This window comes from Triplophysa dalaica, chromosome 14 (genome assembly GCF_015846415.1).
Source record: "Triplophysa dalaica isolate WHDGS20190420 chromosome 14, ASM1584641v1, whole genome shotgun sequence".
Classification (NCBI taxonomy): Eukaryota; Metazoa; Chordata; class Actinopteri; order Cypriniformes; family Nemacheilidae; genus Triplophysa; species Triplophysa dalaica.
Window position 1 is genome coordinate 3,526,196 of NC_079555.1, and position 22,935 is coordinate 3,549,130.

Consider the following 22,935-nt stretch of genomic DNA (forward strand, 5'->3'; position numbering starts at 1 on the left):
CCTAAAAATGTTCCCGTGCTACTTAAGACTGGTTTTGTTGTCCAGGGTCACAAATGGTAGAAGCTGTCACACAGAAACCCCACATAAACAGAAAGGGGGTATTTAGCCATTATTCGCCCCATGCACAATTCCAGCAAAGTGACAGCATGTCAAACTGACCATTCACGCACCTGGACACCACAAAGAATCCACAAGGCAGAAAAATCAATTTTCATCACAAATTCAAGCACAAATGGAGCCTCGTGGTGCAGACTGACAAATGATAAAACTCCAGGCGACTGCCGGTCTGGTTTTCATGCCTGACTAGCGTGTGCTCTGTGCTGGAGTAGACCAGCCTGCTGACACTGCTGCCCTGCAGTGCTGCAGACATCAGGTGAGCTCAGCAACACACACAAAACCACATCCATCACCCTAGACCTGCTGGCACAAGAGTGTAGCTGCCTTCAGACAAATCACGGTCCGCAAAAAGAAAACTAGTCCTCTCACTGTCCAGAAAGTACCGCTGGATATTATAGGGCACATGGACTAGAAAGGATATGCACACATTCTTTAGTTCCTTTGGGGCTGTCACATGACAACGAAAGCCTTTCCAATAAGTAAAAAGCATCATGATGTCCAAAAAGGTAGTCAGGTAACCAGGTTGAGGCACAGCCCAAATCTACACAGTCATTTCTATGTAGCTGTGACAGGCACCAAATCAAATAGACAGACCAGACATTGTTCAAGGATTTTAAAGGATATGACCCTGATGGTCATATGAATGCAATCTTTTAGGTTTCTCTCACCTCCCATGGTAAATCTGATGGTAAGTCAGCACATGTTAATAGTCTTGAGATATATAGATGAATCTGACTGGACATCAATTGTGACCAAGCAAATGAGCTAGCCATAGACAAGTGTAGTATGCAAACTTTGTCCCTGCCCTCAAACGCAGCATTTATTTAAAATCCCCATTAGGATGATGAAAGAGAGACCACCATTTGGAAGAAAATATGTGATATTTCTCAAAGGATGTGCCTGTGTTTCTGAGGTAAACGGCTAGCAGGCTAGCTCAATTCCATGCACAGTTTGCACTCCGAAGAACCTCCTAAAATCTCATTTTACGGTAATACCCTCCTGCAGGCTAAAATAACAAATTATTATCGTACGTTTAAATTCGTCTGACTTTAAAATTAAGCAATACCAATGTGGTAATGTTAACAAAACGCATATGTAAGTAACAGCATCCACCGTCTCCCTCAGACAGACTGAAGCGGGAAGCGCGCGACCGGCGCAAGATTTACCTTGCTGTAAATCTCCTACGACCCCAAAGACATTGAAATCCTCATTTAAACGTGAAATACGTGTTTTCGGATGATAAAAGTAATCCGATTGCGTTAAATCCGAATAAAGAAATGGTTCTCGCGTCGTCCTAGATCGTCATCGCGGTCAGCAGCGTCCATCCCGTTGTTGTGATTCCCGGTGAGCTGCACAGGCGGACCGCGGGGGCTCTCGGTCAGCGCGGCGCGGGCGGAGCGAGCGAGTTGACAGCGACGGTACCAGTACATCCCATCTCTGTCTGCTCTCAACGCGCCGTTTCAAGGAGACCGCTGTGACACGACACTATTCACACACACACACACACGATCTCCCCCGTCCACAGCTAAGTCCGACCCCTCCCCCTGCTGCCGCTTCTCTTCCTCCGCCTCTCCCCCGTGACACCGGTGCGGCTGTGATCACGCAAAACACACACATAAACACAGCTCACCATCATCATCACGTCCTTATTCAAAGGATGCAGAAGTCCTTGTTTTGCATAAAAATACAGCACGAAATCATTCACAGAATGTACCAAAGTACCTCTCATATGGTTTTGGGATATACCATAGAAAGTGTATTCTGTATTCTTTATGAATACATTGAAGCAGATGTAAAAGCATATTAGGTGAACATTACATTACGATCTATAACACAACCAGCATCCATTTACACTATCCATATGTCTGAGCTGTCACTCAACTTAAAGTGCATTCAAAGTATTTCATTAGAAACAAAACCAACAACCTTTGCTCTGCTAACCCAACGCTCTACCAACTGAGCTATAGTTTTCATATTTGGGGAACACAAGTTAAGTCAAGAGAAAACAAGAGTTAACAAGAAGGTGGATAATCTACAAGAATCCAGCAATTGTGAAAGCGCCCTCACACACAGCAACGGCTGACAGAGCCACATCTGGATTTTTAGAAAACGAACAGAAACATTTGGGAATGGGTTGCACTTCACTGCCTGACTTCTTCCGCCCCTCCGTTTCTAATTCAGACTTCCTTTCCCGTTTGCTTTGGCCAGGGTGAACGGAGTGGAAAAAAAGAGAGTAACGTTTAAAAGATGCTTTAAACTGTACCCGTCTGTTAGAGGGAGCTGATGCGTGCGCACTCCTCCACATAGAAGTCTAACGGTCGCTTAACCACAAAGTCAACATTTCACAGGGCTCAACGAAAACGTAAACTTGAAAGTGTTTAAGTTGTAAGGGTCCTAGCCACATACATTCTGGGTATTGGATCATGTGAGCTATTTGTGCAGTGTGTTGCGTTGAGAGTTGTAACCGGCTCGTAATACTGGAACATATTGCACTACACCTTTTCATTTCATAATATGATTAGTTTGTTTTGTCACACTGGGTTGCAGTAAAATTGTCTTCTGTAATACAGTGATGCTAAACAGAATCATTTCAACAGCCGTCGAATTAACACGCTTTAACCACACTTGAACAGTGAAGAGAAAGGGTCGAGATTTTCTATCTCTCTTTATCGTGTTCTCTGTCTCTCTCACGTATACAGACATACTCAAGGGAGGGACTTGAAAGTAATTGAAAAACCCTCCAACATAATGTAATTAGGCTGCAGACTTATTTCATTTCAATCCAATGGCTGGTGATAATACCATCAATAAACAAGCCAGCCAGCTGGACTCAATACTCAAGTCAATCTAGACTGAATGCAATATATGACAGAACTGTCTATCATATCTTATTTCAGATTAAATCTATGCATATCAATTTTGTGTATTATATATAACATAATACACGCAGGCACACTATCTATCTATCCATCTCTCCATCCATCTCTCCATCCATCCATCCATCCACTCTCTCTCTCTCCCATCTATCTATCCATCTATCCATCCATCTATCTATCCTATATGTATATATAAAGTAGTATAATGTATAGGCGGTTGACAAATAAGCCGTTAATTTGCCCCAATGTGTGATAGCAAAAATGTAGAATACTAACACTGACTATAATTATCTCTTATGCTATTTTATATGAATAAATATAAATATTAACAATGTCAAAGTTTGTTTTCTACATGTCACACCATAGGACACATGTTTTAATCACATTTACCTACGTATAGATAAGCAATGCGAGTGTTGTAACCATCATTGTTCTTATCATTGCCGGAAACACTGCTGTTTAATTTAAACTGTCCCTCATGATCTCTCTCCGCTCTCTAATACATATCTTCACCGATTGGGTCCCTCCTTTGGTCACATCATGTCCGAACACTATCTCAAGAAGAAGGTGTTTAAGATAGAGAGCATGTGTGCGTGTCTGTGTGTGGACGGGGTGAAAGAGGGAACAACTTTGGAATCTGAACATTTGTACAAAGGAAACCCTTGACACTGTGGGGGGGTCTTGAAACAAATGAAAATGTTCAGTCTCACACGACCGTGATGGAGCAGAGCGGTATTCTTAAATAAACTTCTAAAAGACCAATCCCGCCCATGTCTGCCAGACCAACGCACAAAACGGTTTCATGTGTGCTGTTGTTTGTGTCTAAAATGCACAAAACAGTACAAAAGAAGAGCTTTATGAAGAGATTGAGCTGAAATTTCCTCAAATCTTACAAAAATATGGGTAACCTACTCTTATATTCTCTGTGTCTCTCTGGCCTGCTCTATAAAGTAAATGTGGTTCTTGTTAGGAGTCTCTGAGTTTGGTTATTTCTGTCTCACTGCCTCAAGGCTTAGCATGTGTGTGTGTGTGTGTGTATCGAGGGGGTTTGTTGTTTTTCGGAAGGCACTTAAACAGGTAATGCTTTTTTTCTGCGGACATTATGGCAGGTTGCAAGGTTGACATAAACTATATAGAATACAGGAGGGGTTAAATATTATGTGTGTGTGTACATGGGTATGGTGAGGTCACGGCCATAGCATGTGGCCTATAATGCTGGAACGACATGTAAACAGAGCTGACCTTAAATTGAAGCAAGATGGAGTCCAGACCCTGCACACATGCACGCAAGCACACACACATACAATATGTATCTCTTCTGCTGACTTCCTGTAACAGCAGGGACACATTCATCTTAATTATTTCGCTGTCTGTTTCACACTGCACTCATAAAATGTGCCGGGACAATAAACACAGAAACCCTCGCACCCTGACAAACCATATGCTCTTTCATGTGCTCTTATATCATCTCCCAGCTCAGGGATAGGGGGCGGATGAGCCACGGGCTTTGCTGGGGTTTCGGATTTTAGGGTGTAGGATGTAGGCTGCGGGCGGAGGTTTTTCGTGGATGATCTCTGCGGTCCAACAAACTCCCTTAAATCCCATCAAAGACACCCCACAGCCTCTGAAACGAGCCCTGGTTGAGAAGCTGAATTTGTGTAATTCTACATGGAGAGTCTTTAAGGGTCCAGGTGCAAGTGAGGTTGAACGTGTGATGGCAGGTATTTGTGGAATTCCAACAGGTCTGTTTGGGAACGCTGCATGTGTGTTAGCTTGGAGCTTTTAAGGGAATTGGTTCACGCAGGGAGCAAATGCGTTCCGTAAAATTATAGTTATCCAACCATGTCCGGGACAGGCACCAAAGCACCTGTACAGGTTTGTGTGTCTGCTACTGGACTATTGAGAATCATAACTTTACAGAATTGTATGAGAATGTGTGCGTGTCTGAGTGTTTTTGAACAGTCTGAAGAGACAAGTAACTTCACTGCATATAGAAGCCAGTAAATGTTCAAATGCACATAGAGGGCCGGAAGACTGCGAAAGAGTCTTTTTGTGTCTCTTGTTAGTTTGCGTATGTGTGTGTGTTGTGAGAAGCAATGTGTTTCTAGTTAAATCTTTGGAAAAAAGAAACCCACACCCACATGCAAGCACTTCAAACATGTGTGTGAGATTTCTCCTGCTGTAATTTTACTGCATAGCTGTACTCCCATCTGGCTTATATACACACACAACCTGAACATCTGAAGCTTTTACTAACACACCCACATACGCAAATGTATCCCACAATATAGAGAGAAACACATGGGAAAAATAAATAATATGATAATGACTAGATAAGATGAGTTTTTAAAAGATGTATATGATTTTTACATGTCATTTGGTGTGGCTGTAAAGGTTTGTCTGTTGGATGAATGCTCATTGAATATCGAGGGCGTGTCTACTGGATGCAAATTTAAGATGAGGAACCAAATCCCTAGTTTTAATTGCACATGTGTAAGATTAGCAACCAAAATATAAGACAGAGCAGACAAACTATTATGCAGAATAAGTTCTTGGGAAGTAAATACAAACAAACGTAACTAGTAAATAAAGTACAAGCGCATGTTTGCAAACAATAAGTGTTAGAGTAGAACATTCTTCTATAGACCACTTTGCAAGATGTAAACACTGTTCCAGAAGAACTTCCGAGTTCATTTCATATTTTATTTTTGAATAAAATACATATTAAATTGTAAAGATATTCGTTCAGAAAATTTTCTTCATGTTAAGAGTTTGTTTCCAAAATGACGTTTTGGAACCAAACTCTTCAAATTTTCTACAATGGAAGTCAATTGTGGCCAAGAACTGTTTGTATACAAAGAATTCTTCCAAATATCTTGCTCAGTTTTCGTCCGAACAAAACTAATGTACAGATAAGGAACAATTTGAAGATGAGTTATTAGAATTTTTCTTTTTAGTTGAACTATCCCTTTAAGACACTATTGGGGTAGTGCTTTGCTCAAATCTCTAAACCTGAGTATTAAAATGAATTGAATGAATGATTCTTTAAAACGCGTGTGGCTTATTGAGGAGAGGTGTGGTGCTTGTCTAAGAAATTGGGGCGTACAGTTTCAGACAAACACAAACACAGTCTTGAGAGTTATTATGATTTTGCATGCAGCTTAGCAACTCAGCTGAGCCAAACATCTCTCTCTTTTGTATACAAGGAAACAACAGCTTTGTCTGAAATTGCGCTCTAATTGTCAGCAGTCATAAAGAAAGACAACAGGAGTGTGTCAGTCTGCCGCGTGACATGAACGGATTGCTGACTCGGACGTGTATGGATCAATGAATGAGACTCTCTCTCCTCACGCCTTTAATTCTACATCAGCAAAACACTGTGAAAAAAAGTCTGAAAGAGTGTGTGCAAAAGAGAGAGCTGAGACATAAATCTCATTGAGTCTATGAGTGAGTAGAGCTGCAGAAACCATAATTCACACACATTTAAAAAGTAAAAGAGGTCGGCGCCAAGTGGTCCAGTGGACTGTGAGCCGACATGTTAAGCAGCAGCACATCCGGTGACCTGAGTTCGTATCCCGGCTCGTTGTCCTTTCCCGGCTATCGAATCCCTCTCTCTTATCCCTTAATTTTTCTATCTCACTCTCCACTGACCTATCCATATAAAGCAATTGAGTATCTACCTCTTACACAATCGGACTACAAACCGCATCACTTCTCTATCCATATATAAAGCCATTGCAAACGCTCATCCTCTCAGATCCTGCATGTTTTTGCGTGTTGAATGAATGACTATCTTGGGAACCGTGATACATTAAAGAGGAATGTATCAGGAATGAATAGTTTACCCAAAAATAAATCCAAATGCATAAATGTAAACATAAACCATCACTTATTCTTGTTGTGAGTAAACCTCATGAACCTCAACTGTTCCGTTAAATGTCCCTCTCATGATAACGGCAAAAACTTCCGAGTACTGTTTTCTCATGCTGTGTATTAAAGAGATGCTTTAATCCGCTGGCTATTTTTGTGTGTGAGAACATCTTTGGTCAGTTGAGCATTCCTGTAATTCCTGAGAAACCAGAGCAATTTGAAGTTTGTTGATAAAAGGATGTGAAAAGAGCATTCGGGGCCACACACACATCTGTAGTTTATTAAACTGAAATGGATCCGCGTATGAAGACTTCAGGTGTGGATATAACAAACCCCCTAAGATAAACGCATACAAACCCTCTAGCCATCCAATTCCATTGGAATCGATTGTCAGTCTCCTGTGCGCTTAAAATGAGTAACATCATTTGCGTCGCATGCAAACGTGCTGTCAAGGAAGAGCGCACTTATGAGATTCAGTGACGGTTGGCAACTTGGCACGCTGCATTAGACTTCAAGGAATCTCATTAGGTTTTGGAAAAGAGCTTGCGAGAGGCTGAACCGTCAAGAGCTTATTTTTTTTGCTCAGAGGTTGCTCTTTTGTAGCTCAGGAGGCTTTGCGTTTAAACTTTGTCTCAGATTTTTCTCCTAAAATTGCTTTGGGGAAATAAAAATATACCATAAACAAAGTTAAAATGACAATTGTTCACATATTGTACATTAAGGGAGCTGTTAAATGAATGTTGATTGTAGTGGTAAAACAATTTGAGTTTGGGTCAATTTGATGAGAAATTGAGTTTCAAGTGGCAAATCTGAGCTCAGGTTGTGACATTGTTAAGACCTCTGACGGCATTTGTCAGATTTCTGGGTCTTTCCGAGGAGATATATCTGGGATGCAGAAGCAAGCAAAAAGTTTTCATTTGCACTCCATTTAATCTCTTTATTGTCTATGAAAAAGATGTTGCTTGTAATTTGTGTGGAGTCGTGATGAATATATCATTGTGTCTGTGGGCTAAGCGTGCCGTTTCTCTCTATCTCTCATTTATAATTAACCAAGTGTAAATCAATCACTAAGACAAAACCGCAGGATAATGCTCATCTCAACAGTTTCTCCCGGGAACTGTGATTGGTATGTTCAGGTCAGGTGTGTCAACTGAGCCCTGATCTCTGATTGGCTGTGTTGTGCAGGCAATGCAGACAAGATGAACTTCATGACCTATCACATAGTCACTAAGCGATACACAGAATATCAAACAGAAAGAGACGGGATGAGTTAGGCAGCTGCCCTTGGCTACCCTTGATTTCATTTTCTCAAACGGGAGGATATGAAAACGCTCTCTCACACACAGATACAGTATAGTCCAAAACACATATGATACTTTTATAGTGCATTTTCGTTATATGAAGCTTGGAAGCTCCAGATCTCGTTCAACGGCTAGGATATTCATCAAGTCAATTTCCATGTTTGACACAATTTCATTTTAAGTGCACTACACCTTTAAACAAACATAAACTATGAACCGCAGGCAAACGTTTCTGTCACATACACTAAAATGCCCTACAGTAAGAAAGAGAAAAACTACATTATAGACAGGTGCAGGAAACACAAGAAGTGATCTTATCAAGACTAGATGAACCTTTAAAAATGAGCCTTTGGGTCTCCTGGGAGAAAGTCTGTCTGTTTAAGTATTAACAAACAAACGCAAATCTGTCTTCACTTCTTTTCACCAGTTTGCATTTCAAATACTAATATATTAGCATTTCAGCCCCTCTTCACACCCTGATGGCACCATTAGTCACCAGCATCGCCATAGTAACAGAACGTCAGTCCAGGTGCATTTATCTTTAAAGTCCTGACTGGCAATAATTCAAATCCCGTCTCAGCGCACATGTCGTGTCTGGAGAGCATTGCTGGAATCTGCTCTAGAGAACCTTTGGAGCCAGAGGGATCCCATCACTGTACATTCCAACAAACATTATTACAGACTTATCTTAGTTCTGCAGTATGCAATATGTTAGCCATAAACAATACTCATGTGTATGTATATATGCAGATGATGTACTACATTTGCAAAAATGTGTAGTCTACAATAAAGTACACTATTCTGTGTACTGTATCCCATAATGCAATGCATTCAAACTTCCTTTTAGTATGCAATTGTAATACTTCAAACACAGCCAATAGCAAATCTTTACTGCTAACCACCACACACAATGTCAAAACAATTCATACTGACGTCAGCTCCATGTTACTTCATTACTGATTTATTCATGACGTAAGTGATGTGAATTATTCACACGTAGATAACGTTTCTTCGGTTCAGGCTTCAATAGGGTTAGAGTATGTCTAATGATGTTCTAAATCAGGTCACAGGTCATGGAGGAGGATGAGGGTGTTGCAGACTTTAACGAGGGCCAGTTTTTGGTGCATGTGTGTTTTCATCTCTAAATATGACAAGCTCATGAAGGGTCAATGGAGAGGTCAGCTTAAAACTTCGGGAAGATCATTAAGAATATACTTTTTTGACAGACCACTAACAAAGCAGGACCTTTTCACAGGTCAAAGGTCAGATCTGTGACCTAATTAATGTCAGTTTTAGTATTATTATTTTTAGAAGTAGTTTTTTGTTTGTTAAATAATCATTAAAGAAACAGTGACAAAAAAGGTGGAAGACCCACAAACTTGGATTAAAGGAAGGGCCAGAGCCTTTTCTAAGTACTTAAATAGTATAGAGGGACTTATAGGTCAACTCTTTTGACCAAAACGCAATGACAGCAACCACACAGGACATTGTAGTAATCACACAGATGCAAACTAATCTTGGTAGTGACCGCCCAGAAATCTTCAGAAAATGTATAAATCTTCTTATTATAATTTGTATTTTGAGACAAATATTCTTTACAGTGTAAAATATTAAAAACTGTGTGCTAACAAAAAACTCAGCAACATTTTGTGCCGAACATTCCTAAAAGTCATTAGAGATAATGAAATGCAGACTAATGCATAATAAACTTGAAAAGGAACAGAAGAAAGTACCATTTTCTGTGTCAGTGATGTTAAATGGTGCAGAATTTTATTTATCTTCATTATCATATTGTTGTCACATAATCTATAGGATCACGTGTCCCTCACAAAAACAGCAAAAAAAACATTTTTCAATAAAACCTTGACAGGATTGTTGAATACCTGAATACTGTACCTATTACAAGAAACCTTAAAGCAAATGAAAACTCTTAGGCATATTCCACAGGTACACAGGTGTTTTCATAAACAGAGTTTTCCTTCTTCATTTAAAAAAAACCTGGTGCACACGAAAACGCAAAAACATGCTGTAAAGCGCTGTCAAAGGCATATCAAACCAACGGGTGGCGATATCCCCTTAACCATAAAGCCGTGTTGGCCTATCAGAAGCCTGGAATCTGAAGTCAAACAAAGGAAATAGTTATAACCGAAGTTTGTAAAAGTCTTTACCATGGCAGGAGTTTTCAAAAAAGTTTGGTTTCAATGACCGAAAACTGTGTTTGCGCGTGGACGAATGGCCAAACCGCATAGAAAAAAATGCATTTTTGATACTACCCGTGTTCATGTGGACAGGGCAAAGGTCTCTAGCGATGGTTTAAACGGTGTATAGCACTTTTCTCATTATTGATTCCATACGATAAATGGCTTCATTGTTTTTCTAATTGTTTGGATAGACGTGTCTGCTAAATGCTCAAATGTAATCATACAATAAAACACACATTTTCAGCCAGATTATATAGTGTATCTGTTTCCAGCCTGGGATTCCCTCATCTCAGCGTTTGTGAAAGAGAGTGACCTGGCCTTGTGGGTAATACACATTAATCACATGTTTTTGACAGTAATCCTACCAGATTACACAGTTGCACACACAGGGAAATCCTGAGATTAGAGAACTGCTGCATTGAGCCTAAATGAATCTGTGTCACTTTACTAAATCCATAATGTACGATTGCATTACAGTAAGAGAAGGCTATTTGTTTAAATCAACATTTGTGTGTCTATTATATGACTAATGAAATCTGAATATTTATTGAAGATGTAGGAGATCCCCCTCCTACATACTGTATACTGTATATGTAAAATATTTCTGATCGTGTGCATTCCAAGGAACTTTTACTTGGTGGTAATATACAGAATACTCGCATGATACTTGCCGTTTCAGGCCCAAACTAGAAAATGCTCACGTTTAACCAATTCAAATTACAATATAGTCAAATCGATTCATTCAATATATGTTAATATTACTAAATAATAACTGGTATTATGTTATATTTTGTGTATTATATTTATATGCTTGTAAAGGTAAGAAAATTAGACTTCCTAAAGTCATTTTTTTTGTAAAAGATAACAGATAAAGACTTCAGCCTAAACGTTCTGTATCTCAGATTTTGTATATAATATAATTATATAGTCCCCTGGAGTCTAAGATATGTCATGACATCAAATCCTGCAACTTTCTCATCAAATTAATTCAAGATCAAATTATGATATCCACTGCAACTCTATCATTTTTCAGTATGCAACCAATTATCTCATTTATTAACATTTTTCAAAATAATAATGCCAAATGAAACATCTGAGACCTAAAATAAATAGATTAAAACAACAAAGATCTCCTTTATAAGTCTACTGAACAATAAAAGAGCAATGAAAGTAACAAAAGATTCTCTGAGGAACATGTTCAACTTGCACATTCATTTCATCACCTTTTCGTTATACATGTTCAGCATCTGTCCCACCTATTTGCATTCATAATCATAACAAAAAGTATAATGTTTCTCCTTAGCTTTATTCTCACACGCACACACATGTTCTCAGACAGCATCTGCAGCCTACGTGTGTGAAATTACGAAGCACTCAATCATATGCAAACAGCCTATAAGCAACACAGACACAAACAAACACACAAGCCGATCGGAGCGATAACGACAATTGCAAACAAAACTTTCAAATCACCACCAAAGAATTTGCAAAGAGACCTAAAACACATTATGTTCTGGGAAAATACCATCAGGGATAAATACAGCTGTGCCGTATCGAAGAATGTGTGTTTGGGATGTTTAGAGCATTCGGAAAGGGCCAAACAGCTCCAGAAGGCTCTTAAATTTTCCTTCTCCGATATCAGAGTGAGACAGAACTGATCCCAGAACAGCGCAGTGCATCTACCAGCTCCACAGATGGGAAACTAACTGAGATTGATGTGGGAGAGTCCATTTATCTGCAGCTGCGGGGGTGGCAGACTGCCATCGAAGAGGGGAAATTGTATTTCCTCAAACTTCAGGCCATGTCAGTTAAAAAGAGGTGGGAAAACACATCAGGAAAGACTGTTGAACACGGTAAGACTGTAACACAAACACACACACAGAGGATAAATGGAAGGAAACGGAAATTCCTATAGCAGAACAACAACAAAGTATGCTTCTATTGTTGTGCTTTTACCTGAGGAATTTACCGTGTACTCTAAAGAATTAGGCATTGCAAAAAATTGCCATTGCATATTGTAAAATTCTGGTAGCACTGTGGGAGTTAACTGGGAAAAAAACTACTGCCATTTTGTAAGTTTTGCAAACCAAAATCTAACTAAAACAATTGCTCCCATTTTTTTAAATCTTATCCGAGCAGAAAATCGGTGTGTATCACAATATAAAAACAGAACCAATGCATCACAATATGTGCCAAACTAACCAAGAAACTCTCTTTTCATTCACTCGTTCTCTCCCACACCCTTTAAGAGACGCACAATTAGCAGCTTAAATGGAACAAAAGCAGCTTTATAGATGAGAATTAAGACGCAGGAGAGAAAGACAATGTCCTCGCTGAGCCTGACGGACATAGAAGGGACATAGAGACACAGTACTTGAAAGCGAAGAGAGAGAGAGAGAGAGAGAGAGACTTGTTTTTCTGGAGAGCGGAATGAAAGGAGAAGGGAACAGGGGGGTTACAGGATCTCCCAAGGAAATACCTGCTGGTTCAAACACTGCTGCTAGAAAAGTGTGTGAGGAATGCATTAGAGAAAGTCGCTCTTTGGCTATTAAACACGCCAGAATATACAACCGCAGAAACACATTATGAGACCATTTCTAAATGTATTGCGTTCATTCCAGTTCCAGTGACAAAGTCATCCAACAGCAATGTCAAATACTGACAGCATGACAAGATGCATAAAAACTGTGATATAAATCAAGTTTATCACACACACAAAGAAAGGTGAACTTTAAAAGTGCAAATATTACTGCTGTATTGCGTAAAAGTTTCACTATCACGTTTTCTTTACAGTATTTGTGGTCTGTAAAAAATACAGCGCACCTTTTCTGTTATTTTGACCGGTTTCTACTGGTTTAAATTTTCTGCGGATGTATAAAATTAGAAACAATATTTTTATTTGAAATTTAGGAGAAATGTTGTTAGTAGTTCTTAGAATAAAACAAAAATGATCATTTTACCTAAACACATACCTATAAAGAGTCAATTCTAAAAAGGATCTCATAATTTTTCCGGCTGAATGTTCATCATCCCCGTGACCCGAGGTAGTTCTGATAAGCGGTAGAAAATGGAATGGAATGTTCATCATATTTCTAGGCGATGCTAAAGCCTAATGTGTGATTTGATACATTTTAAAGTGTGATTTCTTTAGAATCGATATTACCAAAATATCATATTGGAAAAATATAATTTTGAAAGAGCAGTAGCAAAAGCACACGGTGAGATGTCTTATTAGTTTCTATAGGTACTGTTACTATAGCAGCAGTCTGTCATAGACACTCAGAATTGCGACAGAAAATCACTTTTATCTTTTATGCAGTTATGAAGACTCAGATTTGTCTGGTTCGGTCTAGTCTGTTCGGCTCAGCAGTGCCCCGTTTACACAGTAGGAAGGTAAAAGAGAGGCACAGGCTGAATACTGATCAATACCTCTCTCTCTCACACACAGACAAACAGACAGAACCGTAGACTCCTGTGGAGAGCTGTTTTCATGACCGTGAGACAGTGTGTGATTAAAGCCCATAGAAACCACCATAGCAACTCTAATACTCTATATAGCACACAAAATCTCCTGGATATGACATGAATTTAAACGGAAAGACACAACAACAAGAATTTTGTGAATTTTTGGAATAAAATGGTCAAGATTTATTCATTGAGAACATGTGAAACAGTCTGTGAAAAGCCAGCTAAAGTAATTTAATGTAAATGTAATTTTTGTGATTTGCAGTTTTTCAATGTGTTATTACACTGCTTGTGGGAATAGTTGATTCTGATTGGCCAGTCGCAAGTCGCAAGATCTGCAGGTTCGTTAGTCCCAGATAACAAACTCCTCAAAACTAATAACACACAATAATCCGGATGCAGCAAATCATTTTGACAATTTTTTCGACAAATTAAATATACATATACACTCACCTAAAGGATTATTAGGAACACCATACTAATACTGTGTTTAACCCCCTTTCGCCTTCAGAACTGCCTTAATTCTACGTGGCATTGATTCAACAAGGTGCTGAAAGCATTCTTTAGAAATGTTGGCCCATATTGATAGGATAGCATCTTGCAGTTGACGGAGATTTGTGGGATGCACGAAGCTCCCGTTCCACCACATCCCAAAGATGCTCTATTGGGTTGAGATCTGGTGACTGTGGGGGCCATTTTAGTACAGTGAACTCATTGTCATGTTCAAGGAACCAATTGATTCGAGCTTTGTGACATGGTGCATTATCCTGCTGGAAGTAGCCATCAGAGGATGGGTACATGGTGGTCATAAAGGGATGGACATGGTCAGAAACAATGCTCAGGTAGGCCGTGGCATTTAAACGATGCCCAATTGGCACTAAGGGGCCTAAAGTGTGCCAAGAAAACATCCCCCACATCATTACACCACCACCATAATTGCATTAATGAGAAATTGAACAGGTGTTCCTAATAATCCTTTAGGTGAGTGTATGACATACTATTTAGAAATGATTAAACCTAATTGCCTGTTTGTGACATTTGAATGTCCTTTCTTACCTTAAAACGGAAAGTAAACTTTCCTCTTAGAAGATCTGCATTCGGTAACAAAATATTTCACATTTCATGATAAAACTTTTTTGCATGTGGCAAGTAGCCATGTAATAAGTGTGATAATGTACAAGCAGCCGGCTCTTATCGCAAAATAAGCCCCTTCAGTTCCGCTTCGCGTCGGGTCCTGATCACACTGTCTGGGATTATTTCTGCCATAACAGCCGGCTGCCTATACATTATCCCTATAGCACACCTCTCCTGAACAATCTCCATCATTTGAGATATCATTCAATGTTTGCGGTCTAATCCGTACCCTACACATAACTAATAACAAGCTATAGAAAACATAAGGCTTCCTCTAAACAAGTTTCTTCTTCTTAAAGTTTTGCAGTGATAATCAGAAAACTGATCTAAAGCGCACACACACATACAGCCAAACTCATTTTATTTTTCGTACCTGATATACAGAGCGAACCAAGACGTCAGGTGCTCTGAGGTGTGTGTGCCTCAATCTCCTGAGAGCGGCTGAGGTCACATCCCATAATACACTGTGCCTCACACACACACTCTCCCCCAAACTCATGAGCATCGCCTCCATGACTGACAAATACACACAGGTACGCAGGTGCGTGCGGTCAAGTAATCCCTTCTCAGCACAGGTGTGCGTGGAAGAACAGGTTCCCAGGTAACGTGGGTGTCCTCAGGATCGTCTCTTCTTTCATTTTCTCTTTAATCCTCCAAAATGCCCCGTGGGAGACTTCTGTGTGACTCTGTTCTTCAAAATGACTTCAGTCTCACCGGCCTCTCTCTCTCTCTCTCTCTCTCTCTAGACTGCAAATATTCCCAGAATAACAGCTCTTGGTTCGCCCCAACACAAACATTCCCACATATAGAGCACTGTTGGTCTCTCTCGCCCTCCTCTCTCGCCCTCTCCCCTCCTTGTTTGTTTGTTTTAAAGCAAAAGTCCTCTTAGCAGGGCATTGAGGGGTTTTAAGCTCATATGATGCTCTGGGACGCCCATCTAGGGCAAAGTAAAAGACACTTGTCCCTCCCCGGAGGACTGATCCTGCTTGGGTTCATCGTCCTCGGGCGACTGAAGAGATACCCGATATGTTAGTCTCAGCTTTCCCAGTTTGTTAGGGCAGAAGATAGCAAGACCCAAAGGAGCTGGATACTCGTTTTTCCATTAACGGTTGGGATGATGTCTAGATTGAGGGTTTCTAAACGGGACATGAGTTTGTGCCAATATTCTGGAGGCACTGGACTGTATGTCCCACTATGACCCGTCCTATGACAAACTCCACTTTATTCATATTTTCAATCTGATTAGATAAGCTTGTGTTTCATTTACTTTCTACAACAGCATAGATCGTTCAGCATTTAAGTATTTAGTTTAAATGCCTTATTCAATATGTAAACAATCCTGTGTAATTTTCCCAGGGACCTCTCGAATTCCAGAGTGCATTCTTTCATATATTGATGTCTATAGCAGACTAAACAGCAGACATGGTGATTTACATGCCTCTCATTCGAACGGCACAGCACATTTTCTCTTCCTGCAATTCAACAGAAAGCCTGAGTCAATACAACCTCTCCTGATTAAAAGCACTTCACGTCTGAGAAAAGATTAATGGGGTTTACATTCTCATGCACAGAATCCATGCCCCTGATGTGCAAGAACAATAAGTTTAAAAAATGAATTAAATTAATAAATTACATGGAAAGTGATAGTTCACCAAAAAATGAAAATTCTGTCATCATTTACTCACCCATTTGTCATTTCAAACCTATAGGACTTTCTTTCTTCCGCATAACACAAAAGAAGATATTTTGAAAAATGTTGTTAACTGGACCCCATTCACTTGCAATGGTTTTGTATCCAAACAAAAGAAGTGAATGGGCTCCTTTGCTGTTTGGATACCAACTTTCTTCAAAATATCTTCTTTTGTGTTCTGGGGAAGAGAGAAAGTCGAAAAGCTTTGAAATGACATGAGGGTGAATAAATAATGAAAGAATTTTCATTTTTGGGTGAACTATCACTTTAACATTATAACAGTTAATCTTTGTTATAGGGAACATAATAAATCATATGTTCCATCAAAATACTGTATGATTTAATACTTAACTTCAATGTTATCAAAAGTGAAATCAATATGCCATAAGTATTACTAAACATATTTTGTTTGAAGTGTATTTAAAATAAGTTAACATTAACAACAATAACTCACTCGTATCTGATACTTGTAAGTATTTTTTAAGGGTTGAACAAATCACAATGGTACCAAAGGCAACACAAAGACCAACTGGCACATTTCTGTGGTCCATGCAGAGACATGCACTTATTGACATATACAATTATAGAGAGTAAAATGGTGATGTGTGACCCTGACAGCTGATGTCTAATGAATGACAACAACAAATAAGAAGCACACATGCATTTCTATTTGTGTGCATGATCATATGGTACAGAGGACCTATAGAACCAGAAGAGCCTACAACACAAACCTCATTCACTGTACTGAATTACTATTGGATAAGTGTATTGCAAAGAAGAAATGTGAATTGAGATGTGTAGAGAGACCGAGCAACTCAAAATTTGCATTTCAAACCGGTCTGACATCAAAATCTTTAAAAGCACATGTCTAATGTTCCAAAGTGAATATGTGAAACACATAAAATTCACAATGTTTTCCATATGAGGAAAAGTGAAATGTAGTCCTACAAAAACACTGATGTCAATAAAGCAGTATGGTGTAGTGAATATGACCTCAAATATGAAGCCTCGCATGAGTTTTCAAAGAATGTTCAGAATGTGTTCTTTGATTCTTTATGAGTCACAAGCTGCGGAGTCCTGAGGGGAGAAAGTCATCAACTGTAATTTAGATGTGTCAACGTCTGTGTGTGTGTGCGCTTGCAAAGCGTCTATCGCAAAGGGACAAAAGGTTTAAATGTTTAGAAATGGAGGTAGTTCCCAATAGTGTGTGTGCACAGTCTATTTTGTGGAACCCTGGGAAATGTTGTGGTATTCACTAAACTCACACAAATGCACATACAGATACAGGCAGACAGTTTCAATATAAACCATATTAATCACACTGACACATCCAAGAGTCAAACACGAACACACACTGTATAGCTAGTTTAGACGTAGAGGAAACACTTGAGAAAAGCAGGTCACCCACTAAACATTAGATAAAGCCACAGCAGCACAGGCTATATATTCTATATGGATACTAAATAATAAAATGTTATAATGAAATTATTTGATTCAATTCAATTGTAATTTTATTCATCTTAGAGACAGTCTCGGAAAACATATTGTTGCTATGCAACCAAAATAAAGATCAGCAGTGAGTGCAGATGTCTTTCATCATAGCTGTTAATAAAAACATATGGAGTTAAGCATTGAATTCTTTACTGACAAATCAGCATTTAGGTCTAAACCTTAACTTCAACTTATTATAAATAAATAAATAGGGCCAGTAACATTGGCTTCATGATAATTCGCTAAATGTCTCAGTCTTTATAAATATACCATTATTGATCCATTTTCGTTCTGCAACGCACCGATGTATGTACAAGCCTTTGAATGAAATATGCATTTTCTTGCCCGCTCATTTTATTTCAGGGTTAAATTTGATATCATAAACTCATATTTCTACAAAGAAAAAAATATATTTTAAATTTGCAATAATTGTAAGATTTTTATATCATCCAAGCAACTCACACAATCACACACACCATCCTTTGGCATCCTCACTGCCATGTGACATACTGTGAGAATGAGTAAGAACTGGAAGAGAGAGAGAGAGAGAGAGAGAGAGAGATGCTGTCCCTGTACACCAGAGTTGTTTGAAGTTTCAGCACGTGTGCATATGTATGTGAGCATGTGTGCGCACTGCCCTACTTCGTTTTGCATATAGGCTAATAAGTGTTTGCTCCCAAATCTTTTCTGTGGGCATAAATATTTATGAGGATTATAGCATAATAGCACGAACCTACGAGAATGCATAGGAGGCAGCCACACACACAGCCAGCAGAATTACGCCTTGTGTAATACACGTCCAAGGCCACCAGCAGAAAGCTCATGCATTTCTCCCCAGAACACCCAAGTACACCATTGCACACCCCCAGAGAACCATGAATAGACTATTGAAGGAGAAAGATGATTCACATTGTCTGTGTGTGTGTGTGTGTGTGTGTGTAATGTTCTATGACAAGCCTGTCCCAATGCATGTGAAATGATCTATTCTCTATTCTTATTTTTAGCACAAAGCTCTGCACTTGTTCGTGTAGAAGGAACAGTATTTTGGGGGTTGATGCATCCTGTTTTGGGGAAGAAGGAGACCCCCACTGACCCTGGACTGTGGACGGGTGTTTCTGGGAACAGAACATGAGATTTAATTTAAACCAGCAGAGGTTGGGTTCACATTGAGGTTGGAGTGATTTAAAGCAAGCTTTATGTAATCGTGTACGTGTGTGTGTGCGTGTGTGCGTGTGGGTTGGTGCTCACACACTAAAGATAGTAAAACCTAAAATTAACTACATTTTCAGGAGTGGTGTACGGTCCCTTTGAGAAACATGACTTGATAAATATATGAAAAATGTTTTAATTCAAATAAGGCTTGGATCGTATATTAGACAAACACAAGAAGAATACACTCCATACCTTAGATATTAAAAATGTGTGAAAGTGTGTATGTGAAGAGAGGAATTCTTCTCATTTCTCCGACTGCTCTAGGCCAGTGGATATTGCAGAAATGTGTGGGGCCCATGAGTGTGTTGTGTCAAGTTTTTCTCTGCCAAAGATTGGTTTGAGCTGGAGGGGATGTTGAAATGGAGGAGAAAACAATAAAATGGTGTGTGTGTGTACTTGTAGATTGGATTGCTGAGGACAATAAAAAAGCCAGTGCATTATGAAAGTCTGTTATACAACTCTAAACAATCAAAACATTTTGTTTTTTCTGCCCTAAATGCGGAATAGTGTGATGGCTGGAACAAACAAAATGTCAACAAAATGTCTCTTCTTTTAAACCAGATGTGTTATTCGTGTACTAGCCATAAACCATAAGGACAGATAAATAGATGTAGAGAGAGATAGAGAGAAAGAAAGAAAGACAGACAGAAATACAGACAAAGAGGTAGAGAGAGAGCGATAGACGAAAAGAAAAAGATAGACAGAAAGAACAATTTACAAATACAGATAGATAAAGAGAGAGAGACATAGACGTAGAGAAATGGACAGATAAATTGATGGATGATAGAAAGACAGACAGACAAAGATAGACATACCAAGATAGACGGATAGAGAGATAAACAAATGATAGACAGACAGACAGATAGATGGATAGACAGGCGGATAGACAGACAGAGAGACAGACAGACAGTGAGAGATGATAGAAAGACGGATAGAAGAATAAATAGACAAACAAATAGACACAAATTAATTAGAAATGTTACAAATGAATTAGAAATTTGTGAAAATGTTATTTTGCAAAAACTCAAACACACACTTGCATATTAATTTACATTTTATCTTCATCATGCCTGACCTGGTTGCTAATGGGAGGCAACAGAACGGTTAAATTAAACAAGCTTCAATTAGCAGCCTGTTTTAGCCGAGCGACTGAGAGTTAACACACTGCCCAGAGACAAACTCTGTCTATGAAGCACACAAAACAACTCCCAATTAAAGCCACGCACACACAGGAACGGTTCCACCAATCACAACAAAGCGTCTCCAAGGAGAACCCCAGTGGCCCACTAAACATGGAGGTGGATGGGAACTGTTTTCCAACTTCTGCTGTTGTTTTGCAAAGGAGCGTTGGATTGGAAATCTGCCTTTGAGTCGGTTGCTGTAATGCGGTGTGACAACCGGTTACGCCACATTACAACAGAGAAACATGCTGAGAGATAAATAAGTGAGTCAGAAAGCAAGAGATTCTGGAGGAGGAGAAGAGGAAATGGAAGTGGGAAGCTGAAAGGACGGGAAACAGAACAGGAGTGTAGAAAAGTAAATGAACGACTAAGTGACGTGCATAATGGATGAAATAAGGAGAGAGAGAAGGGTGCAGATGGAGGAATTAAGAAAGAAGGGATGAGTAAATGTAGGGGAGAGAGAAAGAGAGAGAGAGAGAGAGAGAGAGAGAGAGAAGAGCGTCTTCCATTGTCTCTCTCTAATGAAGCAGAACATACGTATTTGTCGGTCACAGATGACCAACAAGCGTAAAGATTTTACAGTTTTGTAAAACCCTCTGGCTACACGATTACATTAACCTTCTGTGAAAAAACACACACAACCACACATACACACTTTAGGGGGTAGTTCACACAAAAGTGAAAATTATATTCATTGTTTACTCGCCTTTGTGTCATTTTAAACCTGTATGGCTTTCTTTTGTTCTGCAGAACACAAAAGAAGATATTTTGAAAAATGTTGGTAACCAAGCAGCATTGGACCTAACTGGGCTTATCCTGTGCTGTATGTCTGCTGAATGTGTGAAACACTCAAATCATTCAATCAGATGAAAAAGAGGAGACAAAAACAAAAATAAAGGCAGAAATGGGCAGAGGGATGAGGTGCGAGAGGGGTGTCTGGTAATCAGAGATGAAGAACGAAGGTCTTGTTTGATTAGTCACTTTGTCTGTTAATAGCAATGGTTATGTCTTATCAAGCCCGCCGGCCCCCTTCACATCTGCAGTCCTCAGGAAATCTGTAAATTACAGCCGCGCTTCAAAAGATCCAATCAGGCCGAGCCAGCAGGATAGCCAGACAACGGCAAAGGTTTTATTAAGACCAGCTCTGCCTCTTAAAGGTGAGCGAGACCCTGAAGACACGTTTTAATGAAAACAGAGCAAGAGACAATCTGAGCAAACTTAACTCATTATTGAACAGGTTCATATGATTTTTGTTGAAAGGAGGCATTACTGTCCCATGACTGACAGCTCATTATAAAGGGTTCAAGAAAAGGATAGACATTAGTACTTTAAAAATTAAGATTGAACAGTCTTCCTTTCTACTGTCATTAGGAAACGATCATAAAAAATACCCCAAAATAAAACCAAATCCCAATTTGAAACAAAGCTTCAATGCAAATTTCTTCCGACATTTAAACGAAACTTGTAGCATACAAGTACAATATTTAGTATTTTCTTCAAGTAATTATCTTCTGTCAGCAGGACTTCAGATTTAAGGGATATTTCACCCAAAAATGAAAATTCTGTCATCATTTACTCAAAACCTGGATAAATTTAGATTAAAAAAAGATATTTGGAAGAATGCTTATATCCAGACAGATTTGGCCCCCATTGACTACCACAGTAGGAAAAACACAATGGTAGTCAAAAGTGCCCCAGAACTGTTTACTGTCCTACTTTCTCCAATTGTCTTGTATTCAAGAGAACAAAAAAATGATCAAGTAATTTATCCAAATCTGTCTGGTCATTATACGGATTTGGAACAACACGAAGGTGAGTAAATGAAGACAGAATTTTCTTTTTGGGGATTAACTATCCCTTTAAATTCAATCTCTCTTGTTTTTATATCAGCGGGCACTGTAGTATCTGTGATGTTAGTATGTTTCTCTCCAGCTGCTTTGGTCAAACTAAGAAGCTTTAGCTCAAAGCTCAACTGCCGTCTGTGTTCTTCTGGCACGTGCTTGCACACGCATGCAATGAAGAGCGGCCTGTAAGCGCAGCTATCGGGAAAATTTCACATTAGTCACAGTATACACGGTTCTAAAGAAATTCATGTTAGATGGGTTAAGTGGATGGATTCTGCTGCCATATCGGCTGAGCAGCTACTGAATGTGGAATGAGAGCTTTCTAAAACTACTTTTACTGTAATGAAGAATCTGAATTCATTTCAGCCACACACACAGCTTTACTTTTCTAGAGAGGGGGAATTGAAAGACTGGTACATATGATAGTCAAAGAGAGACAGAGGGAGAAAAGAAATGTTTAAATGTTAATTTGTTTGGTCAGTTTGCATGTCATTCTGCATGTACATGTAGGCATCACGCCACAACACATTTACTCTTCAACTAAGTGTTTGTA

At 39.2% G+C, this 22,935-nt stretch overlaps 1 protein-coding gene across 9 annotated transcripts in view; it reads right to left on the minus strand.

The window, feature by feature from the left end:
• Nucleotides 1-22,935, minus strand: part of frmd4a (FERM domain containing 4A) — a 114,093-nt gene that overhangs the window by 35,363 nt on the left and 55,795 nt on the right. The window contains exon 1 of one of the 9 annotated variants that reach the window (XM_056765772.1): nt 15,338-15,739. The exons of 4 other annotated variants lie outside the window; for them this stretch is intronic. In XM_056765772.1, coding sequence (XP_056621750.1) covers nt 15,338-15,478 — 141 coding nt within the window. In that variant the 5' untranslated portion in view covers nt 15,479-15,739. Of the gene's footprint in view, nt 1-1,283; nt 1,648-15,337; nt 15,740-22,935 lie in introns of those variants that run through there. 4 more of the 9 variants (XM_056765770.1, XM_056765771.1, XM_056765769.1 and 1 more) reach the window with 4 other exon arrangements.